This window comes from Callionymus lyra, chromosome 15 (assembly GCF_982586985.1).
Source record: "Callionymus lyra chromosome 15, fCalLyr1.hap1.1, whole genome shotgun sequence".
NCBI classification, from domain to species: Eukaryota; Metazoa; Chordata; class Actinopteri; order Syngnathiformes; family Callionymidae; genus Callionymus; species Callionymus lyra.
The window spans coordinates 10,289,576-10,307,960 of record NC_141832.1 but is presented as its reverse complement, the minus strand read 5'-3'; the positions used below and the strand labels follow the sequence as shown (position 1 = coordinate 10,307,960).

Genomic DNA, 18,385 nt, shown 5'->3' with positions numbered 1-18,385 from the left:
ATATGTGGTACTTTTTTCTTATAAGAAAAGGCGTTTTTTAATAGTTAAATTAATTTAATAAAAAAAAACTGAAATATAATAAGTATGTGGTACTTTTTTTCTTAGACGAAAAGGCGTTTTTAAATAATACAATTAATTTAATAAAAAAACAAACTGAAATATAATAAGTATGTCATACTTTTTTCTTATAAGAAAGGGCGTTTTTTAATAATAAATAATTTAATAAAAAAACAACTGAAATATAATAAGTATGTGGTACTTTTTTTCTTAGACGAAAAGGCGTTTTTAAATAATACAATTCATTTAATAAAAAAACAAACTGAAATATAATAAGTATGTCATACTTTTTTCTTATAAGAAAAGGCGTTTTTTAATAATAAAATTAATTTAATAATAATTAAAAAAAACAGAAATATGATAAGTATGTGGTACTTTTTTCTTATAAGAAAGGGCGTTTTTAAATAATAAAATAATTTAATAAAAAAACTGAAATATAGTAAGTATGTGGTACTTTTTTTCTTAGAAGAAAAGGCGTTTTTAAATAATAAAATTAATTTAATAAAAAAAAAAAACTGAAATATAATAAATATGTCATACTTCTTTCTTATAAGAAAAGTCGTTTTTTAATAATAAAAATAATTTAATAATAATAAAAAAACGGAAATATGATAAGTATGTGGTACTTTTTTTCTTATAAGAAAAGGCGTTTTTAATAATACAATTAATTTAACTAAAAAAAACTGAAATATAATAAGTATGTGGTACTTTTTTTCTTAGAAGAAAAGGCGTTTTTAATAATAAAATGAATTTAATAAAAAAAAACAGAAATATTTTTTTTTATTAGGGGGTAGAAATTAGTTTATATTTCAATATTGTATTTTTTAGAATACGCTTGAAAATTAATAGTGCCGAGGGTTTTGTTCATTAAATAATAAAATAGTTTCCAAATAGACATAGGCTAATTTATATTTATTATTAAAACGTAAAAAAATCGTCTGCTGCAACTTCCTGTCACCGAGAAACTGACGTAGTCGCCTCGCTGACGTCACATCACCCCACTCGCTTTGCGGCCTTCCCATTGGTCGGTTCTACTGGTTCTACAGGAGGAGCCGCTTCTGCGAGTCTGACAAACTTTACCTTCTAATGGTATACGCCCACTCGTCGCTGATTGGCTGTCGCCGGCAAGCCCACGGTAAACACGTCCACGCCGGTTCACGCCCCAAAAATAATCCCTTGAATGATTTAATATTAAGACACATTTTTAAGTGTATTTTATTGTATTTGTGGTCGATTTTTTGTTTTATTTCATGCGTTTTGTTTTTTATTTATTTAAATAAGCATTCTTGAAGTCGATTTACACGTGATAAATGATAGTAGAGTAGTAGTAAATATGTATATATATATTTTTTTGTTTTTTTAAACGCAACAATAGTTTTAAGACTTTTATTTTAGGTTAAAATGATAACATTGTCTCACATGTGTTTTTTGACTTCAGCACCAAAACAACCAAAAAAGGGGGCGTTTTTGTGTCGAACGCGAAGCTCCGATTGGCCGAGGCGACCGTCGGTCATCTCTACGATCAAGCATGTTCGCGCTGACAGGGGCTTCAGTGTGTGTTTGGTTCAAGACAAGTTTTCACAGCGAACATGGAGGCGGTGGCGAGGACTTTGTGAGCAGGATTTTACCGGCAGATGTAGCCTCACGCCCAAGAACCCCATTTTTTCCCGGATAATATATATATTTTTGTGCATTAAAAACAAGGCAACATGAACATGTCGTTTGACGACCCGTCGCTGGACACGCTGGACGCGGCGCTGTCTCTCAACGACCCCAGCGACATAGACACAGCCCTGCTCAACGATATCGATGGTAAAAAACTCTTTTTATCCTTTTAAAAAATTATACTTTTATACTTAATATCGTCCCCAGAGTAAAGCTTCTAATCTTACTCGTGTCTGTGCTTCTAAATACACACAAGTATCTGCAGTAAACTGTTAAATAATACTTAAAAATACTGACTCAAAATGGATGCCTACAGGGTTTTAATAATAATAATAGTTAAAAGTGGAGATTATTAAAACAATGGGTTTAGTTGTTCTATTGTCATAACAGTAGTGGCTCCATTTTGAGAGTCGAGTAAGTTAAATAAATCCGAATAAATAAACGTGTAATGATTTATTCATCATTATAACCTTAAGTGGTTTTAAACCATTTAAATATTTACCGCTATTATTGTATTGAATCACGAGTTAGCATTTTAGGGGCTAACTGTCAAAAAAAAAAAAAAGCAGCTGTCAAATCCCACCAAATTTAATTTAATCTTTACGAGTTAATAGTTTTAATAGTATGCATGGTTTCTACTTGTACGTGTTTGATTTAGGTTTTTTTAATCGGTATATGTGATGGAAAGAGGCAAAAATAAAGAGCGGGTTAGCTTGTTTAAAAGGCTAGTGTGCTACAGGAAGCCCCGCCCCCCCAGCCTACTCCACTCCGAGGGTTACTGTCGTTCATTCCACTGCTCTGGGTTCACCACCTCACGTGACCGGGTTTATAGTTAAATTGTTATTTAAATTTTATTTCTCACTAAACAATCAATAATAAACAAACACAATATAGTATAGTAATTATCTGTAGAACGTTTTATTTCTTCTCAAAACATGCGTTAAAAATATTTGTTGCGCCGTCAGTGGATTTTTCATGTATTGTTTCACTTTTAAAATGATTTTATTTTCTTTAAGAATATACTTTCATTTTTTTGTCTCGGTCTGTGTCATTGGTTGAATTATTCGGGGAATGACCGGTGGTAACCTCCGCTTGGTGCTACTTGTCTTGGGCTGGCAACAAGTCTGAGAGACGCGCTCTGATTGGCTGAGAGCGATCACCTCATCCAAAATACGCGTCTATAAACCCAGACGTCTGTTGTAAACACGTTATTTGCTTTTTAATAGTATTTTATAATGATTTAAACAACATTTTGAAAAAAAAAAACACTTTTAAATTAAGGTTTTTTTTGAAGAGGTTATTGCAAATATAGGTCAATTTGGTAGAAATGCACATTATTTGCTATTTATAGATGCTTTAAAAACAAATTTTCCCTTTGAATTAATGGTTATTTATTTATATTTATTCATCATTTTTTACGTTATTATCTTTTGCATTTATTTAAATTCACATGATTTATTTTATTGACTTTGTATACATTTAGTTTACTCTGTTTTTATTCTGATTATTTTTTTTATTGTAAGTAAGTAATTTGTATTTATAGAGATCTTTTCCAGACCAGGGTCACAAAGCGCTTAAACAATCAAAACAATACACAATAAAAAATATACTTAAAAGGTCAAGATAACATTGAGAAACAACACAGGAGTTCCAGAAAGCTGGTGAAGAGACACTAAACTGAATAAAATACAATAAAATCTTGTTCTTTGACAATAAATAGATTCTATTTTATTATTTCTTAAATAGTTTCCATCAGAAACAATAAAACGACATTTAAAAAACAAGTATATAGTGCGATATGAAGATTATTATCATTACTCTTAATGATGCATTAATATTTTTGAGAAAAGAAAACCTACTTGATATCATTATTTAGCACAACATATTGATTTTAAATATTTGTATTTATTATTTAAAAATATTGAAATGCATCATTTATAAGTAGCTTTACAAGTTCCAAACATTTATACTGATCATAGAATGCAAGTAAGTCATTTTTATTTATATAGCGCTTTTCCAGACCAGGGTCACAAAGCACTTGAACAATCAAAATAATATTCAATAAAGTATATACTTTAAAGAAACTGATAACACAACAATGTCTTCTTCTTCTTCTCCAGACATGCTTCAGCTCATCAACAACCAGGACATGGAGTTCGGAGGAATATTCGACAACCCTCCGTACGCCGCACCCGTCCCCAGCCAGGATCTGTCGCTTCTGTCCCAGCCGTTGACGCCTCCTCCTGCATCTTCTCCCGGGGTCACCACCACCAGCGCGACCCCCGCGACCCCGCCGGCGCCTCCTTCCTCGTCGAGCACCAGCCCTCACCTGGACGCACTCCTGGGGCCCCCCATAACTCGCAACTCTTCAAAGGTCTTCCTGCCCCCCACGTTCCAGCAGGCTCCCCTGTCCCAGGTGTCCACCCCCACGTTGAGACCTCAGCCGGCCTCCCCTCCTCCGCCGGCGCAGGGTCTCCAGACGCCCCTTGCCGAGCAGCCAAAGTCCATCCCGGGGAAATCCTCTCCTCTACAGGCGGCGTCGCCGAACGGCTCCCCAAAATCCCCCCCGTTGTTCACCTCGACGCCCCACGCCCTCTTCACGTCGCAGATTTCTCCCCAACCTCAGCCGCAGATTACTCTTCAAAACCAGACTCAGCCTCAGCTGGTCCAGAACGCATTCAATGCCAAAAACACGTTCACAGGTGCGTTCTTGAGATTTCATTTACGATTGTCTTTTCATTTTATGTTAATCGATTAACCACAAATCTAGTATGTATTTTTTTTAAGCAAAATACTTCTTAAGAAGCTACCAAAGTAAAGGTTGAAACATTGTTTTGGAATGGCAGAAGAAATAAAAGTTTTATCAGTGATTTATTTATTGTTTATTTCAAACCGTTTCATCCTTAAGATCAATTTAAAAGCAAATCTATAAAATGTAATTGAATTTTCGAGTCATGCACAACTTTAAGTTTTGTATACTTTCATTTTAATGTCATAGAACCTCAAACTATAATCGAAGAATGATCAGCTTTAATAATTGGAAGAGTAGAAATCTACTAACATGCAGCACAAGGTGTCATTTCTTGAATTAAAAAATGTTTTTTTCTTACTAAAATAGATGGATCGATAAAACTTTATTAATCCCTTAAAATATTTATTTGGGAAATAATTGTAAAAAGACACAATTTAGCCATTATATCTCATTTTTTTTTTCCATAATCCGGAGCGAAATAATCAGATGCACAGTTCGAGAGGTTACACTTTTTATAAAAAATCTATGTCAGGATCGTGTGGTGTGTGTGCGTGTGCGTGTGCGTGTGTGTGTGTGTGTGTGTCTTCGCATTCTTCTCGCGTCGAGACTAAAGCAATTGTCTGGACGACTAATCCAATAGAGCCCGAGAATCTGTCGACGTCTTCAAATTAAACACAAGATTTGTGTATTTTTCAGCTTTGCGGTTAAATATAAACTCATGCTTCTACTTAAAGTTACCAGCTTTATGGTCTGATAAGGCGGGAAAAAAAACTCCAGACGTGATAAGTACGATCTTGTCGGAACTGATAAGATTAGTTTTATTTACTTTTTTTTTCGTTCTTGTGAGATAAGGGATAACCTAGTGCTCCATTTCCCTCTTAAATGATTGCTGAATGGGCGTCGCTTTATGCTTGGGTGTCTCCACAGTTTATAGTCTCTGGAAAAACACATTCTTTGGTCTAGTATTTCATATGCACGTGTTTTTTGTGTGTCTTCCAGTGACTGTCAGCCAACCGTCCACCACCTTGACATCGTCGCCTCCTCAGCCGGTCGCCATCCAGACGACACTTCATGGATTAACCACGACTTCCCCGATACTCACGACCTGCAGCCCGACGTCGCAGACCATCGCATCTCACGTACAGCAAGTTCCCGTGAGTTTAAAAGAACTTAAAGACCATTCATCGCGACCGATCTAATCGCCCCGTTTTTCTCCTCCAGGTGCTGCTGCAGCCCCAGTTCATCAAGGCGGAGTCTCTGTTGCTGACCACGCTCAAGCATGACTCCTGTATCGTCAGCACCGGGGGGTCGTCGCTGGCCACCACCTCCCCGGTACAGAGCGCCTCGCTGCAGGTTCGTGAAGCTCCACGACACCTTTTTTTTTAGACGGAGAATCAGAAATAGGCTTGAATATGGAAGTGTAACCGTTTTCATTTTATCATTTAAAATGTTGAAACTCTTATATGTTTTTTTTGAGTATCACAAGATTTATTTGAATAAATAATTACATAACTTCTTTACTGAAAGGTTAAATATGTTTTATTTATTTATTTAATTCAATAATTTGTATTATTCGTAAATAAATAAATAAAATAAACGATTGTTTTTACATAAAGAGTTTGATAGTCCGATAGTTACAAAAAATAAGTGTCTCAATTAAATGTATCTTAAATTTGTAGCCTTTTAAATTCAATATTAAGTTGTTGGCGTAGTAGTGCTTACCAGACTAATCCAATCGAGCACCGAGTCAATCGCTCCGACTTTTTAATTCGCACCCATTAGTTGAAAACCGCTTAAAATCTTCTCGTTGCTTTGGGATTTGATGAGGACTTGAGTGACCAGTGCTTCTACGTTGTCATGTGATCGTCTGCGCGTCGTATGATTGGTTGAACGTTTGATCAAGTAGCTCTATTAAACCAACATTTTTTTTTATTGAATTTTAAAGGCTGAGAATAAAGGAAAATGCAATTGGTTTTTGATTTAATTTAATTAAAGTAGCAAAGTCTATTTAAAAAAAAAGATGAATTAATTAAAACAACCTTTTTAAAATGCACACGATCTAATGAAATGATTAAATAAAAACTAATTTAATATTTTTAACTATTAAAAAAAAAAGTTTTAAGGGAACAATATTTAAATAAGAAAATGCAACGTTTCAACACGTGTGAATTAAGTTCTAATTGAACCGTGCAATCTTCTGATGGCACTGAATGTTTGTCTTTGTACACACACACGGTTTTGATCGTTTCCTCATCTGTTCTCCAGGCTTTCATGGGCGGCGGCGCCATCTTGACGACGGTCCCCGTGATGATGGACACGGAGAAGCTTCCGATCAACCGCATCGCCATCAGCGGGAAGCCAACCTGCCCGCCCAAGGGCGAGAAACGAACGGCGCACAACGCCATCGAGAAGCGCTACCGCTCCTCCATCAACGATAAGATCCTGGAACTGAAAGACCTGGTGGCGGGATCGGACGCCAAGGTGAGAAGCCTGTGGAGATGATGATGTCGTCGTCATCGAGCCTCGACTCTCGTCGTCTCGATCAATTACGTTGGATGTGTGATGATTTAAAACCTCCTTCTCTTCACGGCAGCTCAACAAATCCGCCGTTTTGAGAAAAGCCATCGACTGCATCCGCTACCTGCAGCAATCCAACCAGAAACTCAAGCAAGAAAACATCGCTCTCAAAATGGCTGCACAGAAAAACAGTAAGTTATTGCTTGTTACACTCATAACAACATATTAACAAGAATCTGGTGATACGATACATATCACGATACAGGGGCAACAATACAATATATCGTGATACTGTAGTAGCAAGGATATATTTGTAGTATTGTCGAGTACTGGACTCTGGTGTTGCAGAATTTACAGACCACATGACTCTTGACGAAGTCGTAACTACTTTAATTTGTTTTGAAACCAAAATATGTCCAAACATCAGCTTTAAAACCTGCTGGAGTCGACTGTATCCTCTCGTCCTCAGTCATTGCCTGGGATCTATTGGGGTATTTTATTGTTCGTTTAGCTGCGGAGGACATAATGACTGCTGCCATCTAGTGTCCAAAGGTTTAATTGCAACACAAAAATGAACAAATGCTTTGAATATTTGCTTGTTTATTGTTAATTAAAAAATAGAATTAGAAGTTAATTCTAAATAAAAAAAACAGTAATGATTTTATGTTATTTAAAATCCATGAAATCGATTCAGTGCTGTGGAATATTGATAAAGTATCTGGAAAAATAATATTGCAATATAAATATATATATATAAAAGTAATAACAACATCGATACACTTTATTGCAACATTTGTTTACTATAACACTGTATTTTAATACTACTACTAATAAAAATGTATTCAAAGGGAGCTTTTCTATACACTTGGCGTCACTGTAAAGATGAAATAAAAACATATTTAAATACATTTAAAAACATTAAAACTTAAAAGTTGGAGTCAATAAAAAGAGGATTAAAAGGCGGAGAAAATAAAATTGGATGCAATTTTAAACGGGGAACTTTATCTATATCTACAGTCTATCGATTTTGCTTGAGTTCATTTTGCTTCCTGCAATTAAAAAACGTAAAATTAGTTTAGATAGTTCCTTCACTATCACAATATATTGCAATACATAGCATGGTTGCCACTATATCATGATACGCATTGAATGGCCAGATTTTCTCAACACACCCCTAGATATAAGTTACAAGCTCCACATGTAGCACCAGTTCTCTTGGCCTGAACTCTTGCACCTCCTTCTAGAAACTCTGAAAGATCTGGTGGGCATGGAAGTGGAGACGCAGGCGGACGTGAAGACGGAGCTCCCGACCCCGCCGGCCTCCGACGTGGGCTCGCCGACCTCCTTCTCGCACAGCGGGAGCGACTCTGAGCCCGACAGTCCAATGGTGGAGGACACTAAGGTACCTTTTCTCGTTGCTGCTTAAGATTGTTTGTTTAAGAAACAGATCGTCGTCCAAACTGGTTGGGCTGAAGATTAACTCTTGAACAATGGTTGAAAGTAATGGGTGTGACCGTTGCTCTGAACAATGAGGATGTTTACTCGTTTGTTTCCACTGACTAATATCCCGTTACCACACGAACTACAAACACTTTCTATTTGAGCTGTTTTTACTACGTGTGTCAACATTATGGGTGTAAGAACGTAATCAATATAACAATATATTTGCAATATTTTTATACACGAAACTGTATCAATATTCAATAGCAATGAATCGATTTTTTAAAAAAATATATATTATACGTCACAGGCCGGTGCCAGTAAAGTTACTACACTATCACAATATATTGCAATATATCGTTGTTACTACAGTATCGTAATTTGTGGCAATATATTGTTGCTACTACACTGTCGCAATATATCATTGTTGCTACACTGTCACAATATATTGTTGTTACTACACTATCGCAATTTATTGTAATGAAACATTGTTACTACAGTATTGCAATATATCGTTGTTACTACAGTATCGCAATATATCGTTATTACTACAGTATCGCAATATATCGTTGTTACTACACTATCGCAATTTATTGTAATGAAACATTGTTACTACAGTATCGTAATATATCATTGTTACTACAGTATCGCAATATATCGCAAAAATATCGTAGTTACTACAGTATCGCGATATATCGTCGTTACTACACTATCGCAATATATTGCAATGTATTGTTGTTACTACAGTATCGCAATATATCGTTTTTACTACAGTATCGTGATATATTGTTGTTACTACACTTTCACAATATATTGCAATGTATTGTTGTTACTACAGTATCGCAATATATCCTTTTTACTACAGTATCGTGATATATTTTTGTTACTACACTATCGCAATATATCATTGTCACTACTGTATCGCAATATATCGTTGTTACTACACTATCACAATATATTGCAATATATTGTTGTTACTACAGTATTGCAATATATATTTTGATTCGTTGTTTCTCTTCCTCTCAGCCTTGTGTCCCGATGTTGACCGGCGGCTCAGGGATGCTGGATCGTTCCCGCATGGCTCTCTGCACCTTCACCTTCCTCTTCCTGTCGCTCAACCCCCTCGCCGCGCTCTTCTGCTCGTCCTCCTCCGCCAGCGCTTCGGCGAGCCAACCCACGTCGGCCCACCCGGCCGGCAGGAGTGTCCTGGGCTTGGACATCGCAGGTATGAAGCAGACGCTGCTCACAAACACCCTTTGGAATAATATGGACGACTATAAGAATGTCTGGTGTCGTTACAGCCGACTCGTGGGGCTGGATGGACTGGATGCTACCGACGCTTCTGGTTTGGCTCCTGAACGGGATCCTGGTGTCTGGAGTTCTGATCCGATTGCTGGTGTATGGAGAACCGGTGACCAGACCACACTCTGGTACCTCTGTCTTGTTCTGGAGGCATCGGAAGCAGGCGGACCTTGACCTGGCCCGGGTAAGAAAAGTACTTTAAAATGACTTTAGTATACAGTGCTCCCTGGTTGGTTGTGGGGGTGATGTTCTAAAAAAATCATCCACAAAAAAAGAAAATAAGTGACAGTTTTTACGTTAAAATGAACAACCCTTTCGGTAACTGTGACTTGAAAAGCTACCCTAATGCTTTGCCGCCCAGCTGTCGATCACTTTTGACATGGCAACATAGACGTTGAATTTAAATACACTATACTGGTGACCAATCAGCCTCCACTTAATAGTGAACTCCCATGATGCCTTTCTACATCTTGCCTCTAAGTAAACGGCGAGTACATGAATTTTATTTGTAATACTTGATCTTCTTTAAAACCTGCTGAAATTCATACCATTTAAAAAGAGTAATCCTTTAAGTAAAGTGTAATTTGAGTCGTGTATAAAACCGAAGATGCTATCAAAGGACATCAAAATAAACAAGATGGCTGCTTCTCTTCACAGGGTGATTTTGCACAGGCCAGTCAGAACTTGTGGACCTGTCTCAAAGCCCTGGGCCGACCGTTGCCCACCTCCCAGATGGACCTGGCCTGCGCCGCTCTCTGGTCCCTGCTCAGGTTCTGCCTCCAGCGGGTCTGGATCGGCCGCTGGCTGGCCGCCAGGGCGGGAGGGCTGCGCTCCGACCGCCCCCTGCAGGAGGACGCCTGCAAAAGCAGCCGGGACGCCGCCCTGGTTTACCACCGGCTCCATCAGCTCCACATGACGGGTGCGTTGAAGGAGGAGTGACCCGGATATGGGAGTAGAATATTAAATGGTTGAATTTAGAGTTTCACCTTTTATTAATTGATTTATTTAATTTTTGTAGCATTCAAATATATATTTTTTAAATCATTTAATTCACTTATTTCTATATCAAAGGTTTGTTTTCTATTCAATAATGGAATTTAATAATTTATATATTTCGAGAGGTTAAATACATTTAATTCAACATTAAACGTTTAAATTTGTATATATTTTTTAAGATAATTGAATTAAATAAAATAGTGTAAAATAATATTTCATACCCAAATACTCAAAGCATTTTTAAATTAAAATATACTTTCTTACTTCAATATTTTTGAATTGGTAAACTTTAGTTATTTTAGGTAGGTAATTATACAAACAATTAAAAAAATTTAAAGTAGCGCAGTACTCTTTCAGTATTGTCTGGTGACACTATTATACCTATAATATTTTTATTTTGAATTTAAAAGACTACGATGTAAAAAATACTGAATTTAGATTTTTTTTTATTTGATTTTAAAATGATAATAATACTAATTAAAAAAAATTCAAATTTGTTTATTGAATACAAATTCAACCTTTCAATATACAAATAATTTAATTCAATTATTCAATAAAATAATTCAACCTTTCGTTATGAAATATATTGAATTCTCTTAATCAATAAAATAATTAATCAACATTAATAAAGTTAAATTCAACCACTTAACTTTCTGATACTTTTCTATGGCTTTATATGGCTTTTCCTTGATTTTCTGGAACTGTTGTGTTATCAGTTTTATCTTGACCTTTAAAGCATATATTTTATTGAATATTGTTTTGATTGTTTAAGCGCTTTGTGACCCTTGTCTGGAAAAGCGCTATACAAATAAAAATGACTTACTTAGTTATACTCACTAATATTTGTTTGATGTTGTGCAGGGAAGCTGAATGGCAGCCACTTGTCTGCGATCCACATGTCTCTCAGCGCCGTCAACCTGGCCGAGTGCTCCGGCTCCTGCCTGCCCGTCGCCTCTCTGGCCGAGATCTACGTCTCCGCCGCGCTCCGGGTCAAAGCCAGTTTACCCAGAATCCTCCACTTCACCTCCGTAAGTCTTCCGATGAAGTCTCTTAACGAAGCTAACATGCTAACGGAGGCTCTCGCCCTCTCCAGCGAGTGTTCCTGAGCAGCGCCCGTCAAGCCTGCCTGTCGTCCAGCGGCAGCGTTCCTCCGGCCATGCAGTGGCTCTGTCACCCTCTGGGTCACCGCTTCTTCGTGGACGGAGACTGGGCCATACGCAGCACCCCCAAAGAAAGCATTTACAGCCAAGCTGGCAATACAGGTGGGGTTTGATCAAACTTACATTTTTATTTCCTCAAATATTGAACCCGTTTTTTGTCCCCGGTTCAGTGGATCCTCTGGCTCAGGTGACCCAGGCGTTCAGAGAGCACCTGCTGGAGAAGGCTCTGTACTGCGTGGCACAGCCGCGAGGAGAGAAGAGTCCCAGTAAAGGCGACGGGTGAATAAATAAAATATTTGTCACATGATTAATTCACTATAAAACACATTTATTTTGTTTCGTAGAGAGTATGCTGATGCTCTAGAATATCTCCAGCTGCTCATCAGCGCCTCAGATGCTGCTGGTGCGACGTCACAGTCCTTCGCCATCGGCTCCAACATGGCAACTGTCACTGGTAAGACTTTATAAATAAATTATTATATTATTATTCCACAGTTATATACAAGTATATCATAAGAATTTTTGAATGGATGAATTTAACATTTCAAATGTTGGATTTAGATTTAATTTATTAATCCCTCTGGAAATTAGAAGTTTCATAAACCCAAGAATAAAGTGCAAAGAGCGTGCAAGATTTTTTTTTTTAAGCATTTAATAGTTTATTTGAATAATTGAATTCATTAATTTGTAAATTCAAGGGTTAAAGTAGTTGTGTTTAATAACTGAATTTTATAAATTTAAATATTTTCAAAATTAATATACTTTTTCTTTACACATGGAGTTTTTATTCAAATTGTTTTTATTCTAATTCTAATAATCCAAAAATAAATTATCCAAATTCTATTTTTTTTTGTTGATACATGGTCTTTTAAATTCAATAAAAAAAACGTTATATTAGTGTCACCAGGCAGTACTAACAGTGTACCGAGCTACTTGATGAACTTTTTAATCAATAACACGATGTAAGGAGGATCATGTATCTATTGAATATTGTTTTGATTGTTTAAGCGCTTTGTGACCCTGGTCTGGAAAAGCGCTATACAAATAAAAATTACTTACTTACTATTATACCAACATTTTAATATTGAATTTAAAAGGCTAAACATTCAAAAATATTTAATTTAGATTTTTTTTTTTTTTACAAATTAGAACATCAAACTATGTGAAACAATGAATAAATAAATAAAAATGTATAAATAAATACATTTAAAAAATAGAATTTTTCTAATTGAATTAAATGATTTAAAAAACAAATAAATGTAACATTTCAATATAGAAATTATTAAATATTCAATAAAATAAATAAAAACGAATAAAGTCTCAATTTTACATTCATAAATACTTCCATACATTTACCATAAAGCCTTTGTTAATGAGTTAATGCTTCTCTTTAAACTGAGCTATTATTTTTAACTCTTAATAACCTAATGTACCGACTAAGCAATACTGGGAAGGTTAAAGTTCACCCCCGCGCTGCCATGATTGAGCAGTTTAATTTTCCATTGCCGTCTTTTTTTCTTCTTCATCCTCCCCGTGCTGAACTGGTGCGACCACTCGTCAAAGCATAAGGGAGGCTACGTGGAAGTGAGGCGTCGGCCAGATTGCCTCATCTATCTTCCGCGCTGTCAAATCAGTGATCACCTTGAGAGGAAGCGGCTCCGCTGTGCGGGGGATTCTAATACCAGACTTTTCTTGTTACCGGGCGGCTCAGATTGTCGGAGATATTCCAGCGTGTGTTGGCCAATTTTAAATAGAGAACCCCCCCCCCTTTTTTTTCCCTCCCTTCATCATGAATCAACCGTCAAAACGCTTTACTTTCCCTCTGGCGTGACGTCAGAGGTCAGGGGTCAGGGAGCAGGCGACAGATGTTCTGCTCGGTCATGCGTGGCGATCTGGAAAGTGGTCGGTAGAAGTTATAAATATTTCCCTCGCCGACTTTGCAGGCTGCGACCCCCACTCCAAGTGGTGGTCCTCGGTTGCCGTGGTGATCATCAACTGGCTCCAGGGAGACGACACCGCCGCCGAGCGTCTGTACCCGACCGTGGAACACCTTCCCAGAACCCTTCAGAATGCAGAGTGAGTCAAAGAAACCCGTGAGGGAAAACGTGTCGGTTGACCGTCTCTTCTTCTTCCTCTGGTGCCAGGAGTCTTCTGCCCAAGGCCTGTCTGAACACCTTCAGGGCCGTTCGAGCTCTTCTGTCCAAGCCAGAGAACTGTCAGCTGAGCCTGAGCTTCAGTGAGAAGGCCAGCATCCTCCTGCGAGACAGCCTCAACCTCGGACCGCACAGCCACGGGTCCAGTCTAGACAAGGTACACCTACTACTCTACAATATATATTGATACTGTAATAACAAGGATATATTTTTATATTTTTATATTAAAATATGTCCAAACATCAGCTTTAAAAGCTGCTTCTAGTCGACTGTATCCTCTCGTCCTCAGTCATCGGCAGGATCTCGCTCGATTTCATTGATCCTTTAACCGAGGAGCACATAACGACTGCTGCCATCTAGTGGAGGAAAGTTTGATTGCAACACAAAAAAAATAAGCATAAAGAATCTGGCCATATGTATCACACTACAGGGTCAACGATACGATATATCGTGATACTGTAGGAACAAGAATATAATTGTAGTATTGTCGAGTACTTGACTCTGGTGTTGCAGAATTTACAGACCACATGACGAAGTCATAACTGCTTTCATCTGTTTTCAAACCAAAATATGTCCAAACATCAGCTTTAAAAAATGCTGGAGAGTCGACTGTATCCTCTCATCCTCAGTCATTGACAAATTAATTATTTCTGTAGCTGCGTAGGACGTTATGACTGCTGTCGGAAGTTTAACTAAAACACAAAAATGAACAAACCGTGTAAAAATAAGCATCTAGGTTGTAAATATAAAAGAAAGAAAAAATAATTATTTTAGTTTACATACATTTTATTAATATATATATATACCATGAAAGAATTATGATGAAACAAAAATTATAACAAAATTGATACACTTGTTGTTGAATATTGAAATGGTAACAAAAATATCGCGATATTGAAGTCAAATCTTACTCTATATAAATATTTATTTAAGTCTGTGGCAGATGTGTTTTACTCGTACGATGTGTTCACACACATGTTAACTCACACATGCTTCACTGAAGGACGAACCACATGTTACTGTCACCAGCAGCAGCAGCTCCTCTGTGGACTTCAGTTCCTCCACCATATGTTTCTCTTCTTCGCTGACTTGTGCGTTCATGGACAGAACTGTTGTGCATTGTAGTTGCATTGCATGTGCGTCTGAGCCGAGTGCAATGTATCTTCAGTGCAATACAGAGCTGAGCCTCTACCAGCCTGCAGACGTACAACAGTCATCGTGACATTTGAAAATTTGATATATTTATTTTTGCAATGTTTTTTATAAACATTGAACCTTTTTGAATGATTGTATTCAATAACTTATTTATTACAAGATCAAATGTGTTATTATCAAATCATTTAGTTCTGTATATTAAAGGTTGAACGTCTCTCATATTATTCAGTTAAAAGTATTTTCAAAATTAAATAATTTATTTTTACACATACAGATAGATATTGTAATTTAAATAACTCTCTAATGTTTTTTTAAGCATTGAAAAATTATTTTTTAAAGTTGTATTCAATCATTTTCATATTGAAATTGTATTTTTTATTATTTGATGTACTTTTTGTACACATATTTTTATTCTTTGTAACTTTTGTATCCGAGTACTTGTTGTACTCAAGTAATTTTGCTAGATTCCTTTTCTCCAAACACCTTTTATACTTTTTACTCAATCTACTTTTGTGTCCGAGTACTTTTTGTACTTGTATTTTTACTTTGTACCCTTTTTATCCTTTAGTATTTTTAGTACACACATTTTTTTCTATTCAAATTTGAATCTAATTTTGTTACCAGGTACTTTTTTACTGTATGTATGTATACACTGTGTACTATTTTTATTTTAACTCCATTACTTTTATTACCAGATCTTTTTTTTACTTGTATCCAAGTACACAAGTATTATAACTTGATTACTTTAGTATGATGAATAATTGAATAATAATATATATATATGTATATATATATATCTTATACATTTTATATTATTAATATCCTAATTCCAATAATGTTTAAAAAACTAAATTTCAATAAAACGACTTTCACATCTTCGATTCAACCGTTAAATATATTGTTGACCTTTGCCTAGAATCTCTTGACCTTCATCTGACCTCGAGTGTGTCCTGCTCAAGGTCGTGCAGCTGCTAGTGTGTGACCTGCTGCTGGTGATGCGCACCAACGTGTGGCGGCTGCAGCAGCAGGGGGTCCCCCCTCCTCCTCCTCCGGGGACCACGGGGACCACGGGGACCCCGGGGTCGACGGGGACGAGCGCTCCCGCCGGCATCCACCAGGCGTCGCCGACGGAGCTCCAGGGCTTCCAGCAGGACCTGAGCTCGCTCCGCAAACTAGCTCACAGCTTCAGACCCGCCATGAGACGAGTGAGTCGAGTTGGTCCCTAAAGTGTCGGCCATTTTTTTTTAACGTTTATTTTCTTTCGTAGTTGTTCCTTCACGAAGCGACGGCGCGGCTCATGGCCGGGGCCAGCCCCACCCGGACGCATCTGCTGCTGGACCGGTCGCTCCGACGCAGAGCCACGCCCGGCGCCAAAACAGGTATGTGGCTGAGTTCACCGAGAGGGAGTGAGACATCCAGAAAAAGCGCTAACTTTACTTTTTTTCGTTCCCGCAGAAGAGTGCGAGATGCGGCCCGGCCAGCGGGAGCAGGCGGAGGCGGTGATGCTGGCGTGTCGCTACCTGCCCGCCTCCTTCCTGTCGGCGCCCGGCCAGAGGGTGGGCATGCTGGCGGACGCCGCCCGCACCCTGGAGAAGCTGGGCGACAAGAGGACCCTGCACGACTGCCAGCAGATGATCATCAAGCTGGGCAGCGGGACCACCGTCACCAACAGCTAGACCAGAGACTGTTGAAGTCGCCATGAAACCGATACACGACACTATTGTGGACCCACCCCCCCCCCCCCCTCGTTCTCACCCCTCACCCCCTCTTTACCAGGCACTTGTGGAGGAGGAGGTGCAGGATTTACAAGAACGCATGCATTGATCTGCCTTGGTTCGGCCACAAGGTGGCGCCATCGTGCGGAGCACATGAAGCATGAAAGATGTCGATTTAAAAACAAAAGTCCCGCCTACCTTGTCTTCATGTGGGAGCGCTTCTGAGATCGGAGCGTTCTGATTGGCTGCTTCGTCAGTTTCGTAGAAGACGAGACTGTGTTGCGAGGTGGGCTTTATTCATTTTTTTTTTTAAATTTGACCCCCTGACCCCCCAGCGACCACAGGTCCTGATCTGCACTAGGCCTGTGAGGCTCATTTCAATGATAATATTATAGCTTTATGATGTTATTTTTCCTAGAAGTTGTGTTGTTTGTATATACCTAAAAATGTATTTATAACCTGTAAATCTTTTGATCACGCAGTATTTTACACAGTGACGGTTCTTCATGATGTTTTATAGTTTTGGGTCCTAAAATAATACTAGAAAGTATTGGCGAAACTGTAATCGTTACTGTTGCAGCAGCTGCAGTAGAAAAAACAACTACGAACTAAAGTCGACCTTTAGTTGCAAAAAAAATGTATTTCATGACATCATTATTGCAGTTTTCATGAAATTCTCGACAGACTGTAAAAAAACAACTTGTGTATAGTGTTTAAAAAAAAAGCATTTTTCTAGTTTGAAAGACTGAGAGTCGGAGAGACGAGTCAACGAGGCATTTCTTGATGTTCTTTTCCTGTTTCGACCCGCGGTTCATCTTCTCTTTCCTGGTCCTTTCTTTTTCTAGAATGTAAATATTAAAGAATTTTTTTAAGCTAGAAATCATGATTTGGCTTCTTTTTCTTTTTTTTTTTTTGTCGTCTCAAAATTCTTGACACTTTCTAAATTAGTTTTTCTGGAGATCTGAGATCTCGCGGTTGACCCGGGAACACCTCGGAAGAACCCGGAGAGGGTTTTGAGGAAGAGGCCATTTGTGGCCCCTTTGAGCAGATCTTATGCAGCCCGAGAGGGTCATTACAAACAAATGAATAAACCATAAAAGTTCAAATTAAATAAATAAACATTTGAAATGCTACACGACTCAAATAATAATACAAAACAAAGTAAAAAGATGCTAGGTGTCGATGCTAATTCCTAAAAAGAAAATAAAATTAATAATTATAATAATATTAATAATTCTGTTGATGGAAAAAGTCAAACATTTTGTGTTGAAAAGGTTTTTAACTTCTTTGTTAGGTGAATTAAAAAGTGACCTGGTATTGGAAATTTATGGATTGAGACAAAATCGCGCATTTGTATTTATTATTTAATCAGGTTAGATTAGGTAGAACTTTATAGATCCCTCAGGAGGTCTCCTTCTGGAAATTGTTTTTTTTTCCAAATTATCCACAGCAAATACAGCAATTATTCATAAA

General features: G+C 37.6%; 1 protein-coding gene across 1 annotated transcript; it reads left to right on the top strand.

Moving 5' to 3' along the window:
* The first annotated feature begins 1,618 nt into the window (after positions 1–1,618).
* On the top strand, positions 1,619–17,792 carry srebf1 (sterol regulatory element binding transcription factor 1). Its single transcript, XM_087808732.1, has 19 exons — positions 1,619–1,869; positions 3,843–4,424; positions 5,474–5,628; positions 5,696–5,827; positions 6,740–6,955; positions 7,068–7,182; positions 8,236–8,393; positions 9,458–9,656; positions 9,733–9,917; positions 10,391–10,652; positions 11,591–11,757; positions 11,823–11,991; positions 12,060–12,168; positions 12,234–12,343; positions 13,833–13,965; positions 14,034–14,199; positions 16,157–16,402; positions 16,465–16,576; positions 16,653–17,792. Exons 1-19 carry the CDS (start codon positions 1,767–1,769, stop codon positions 16,871–16,873), a joined length of 3,540 nt encoding a protein of 1,179 aa, XP_087664858.1. The 5' UTR covers positions 1,619–1,766; the 3' UTR covers positions 16,874–17,792.
* The last annotated feature ends 593 nt before the right edge of the window (positions 17,793–18,385 follow it).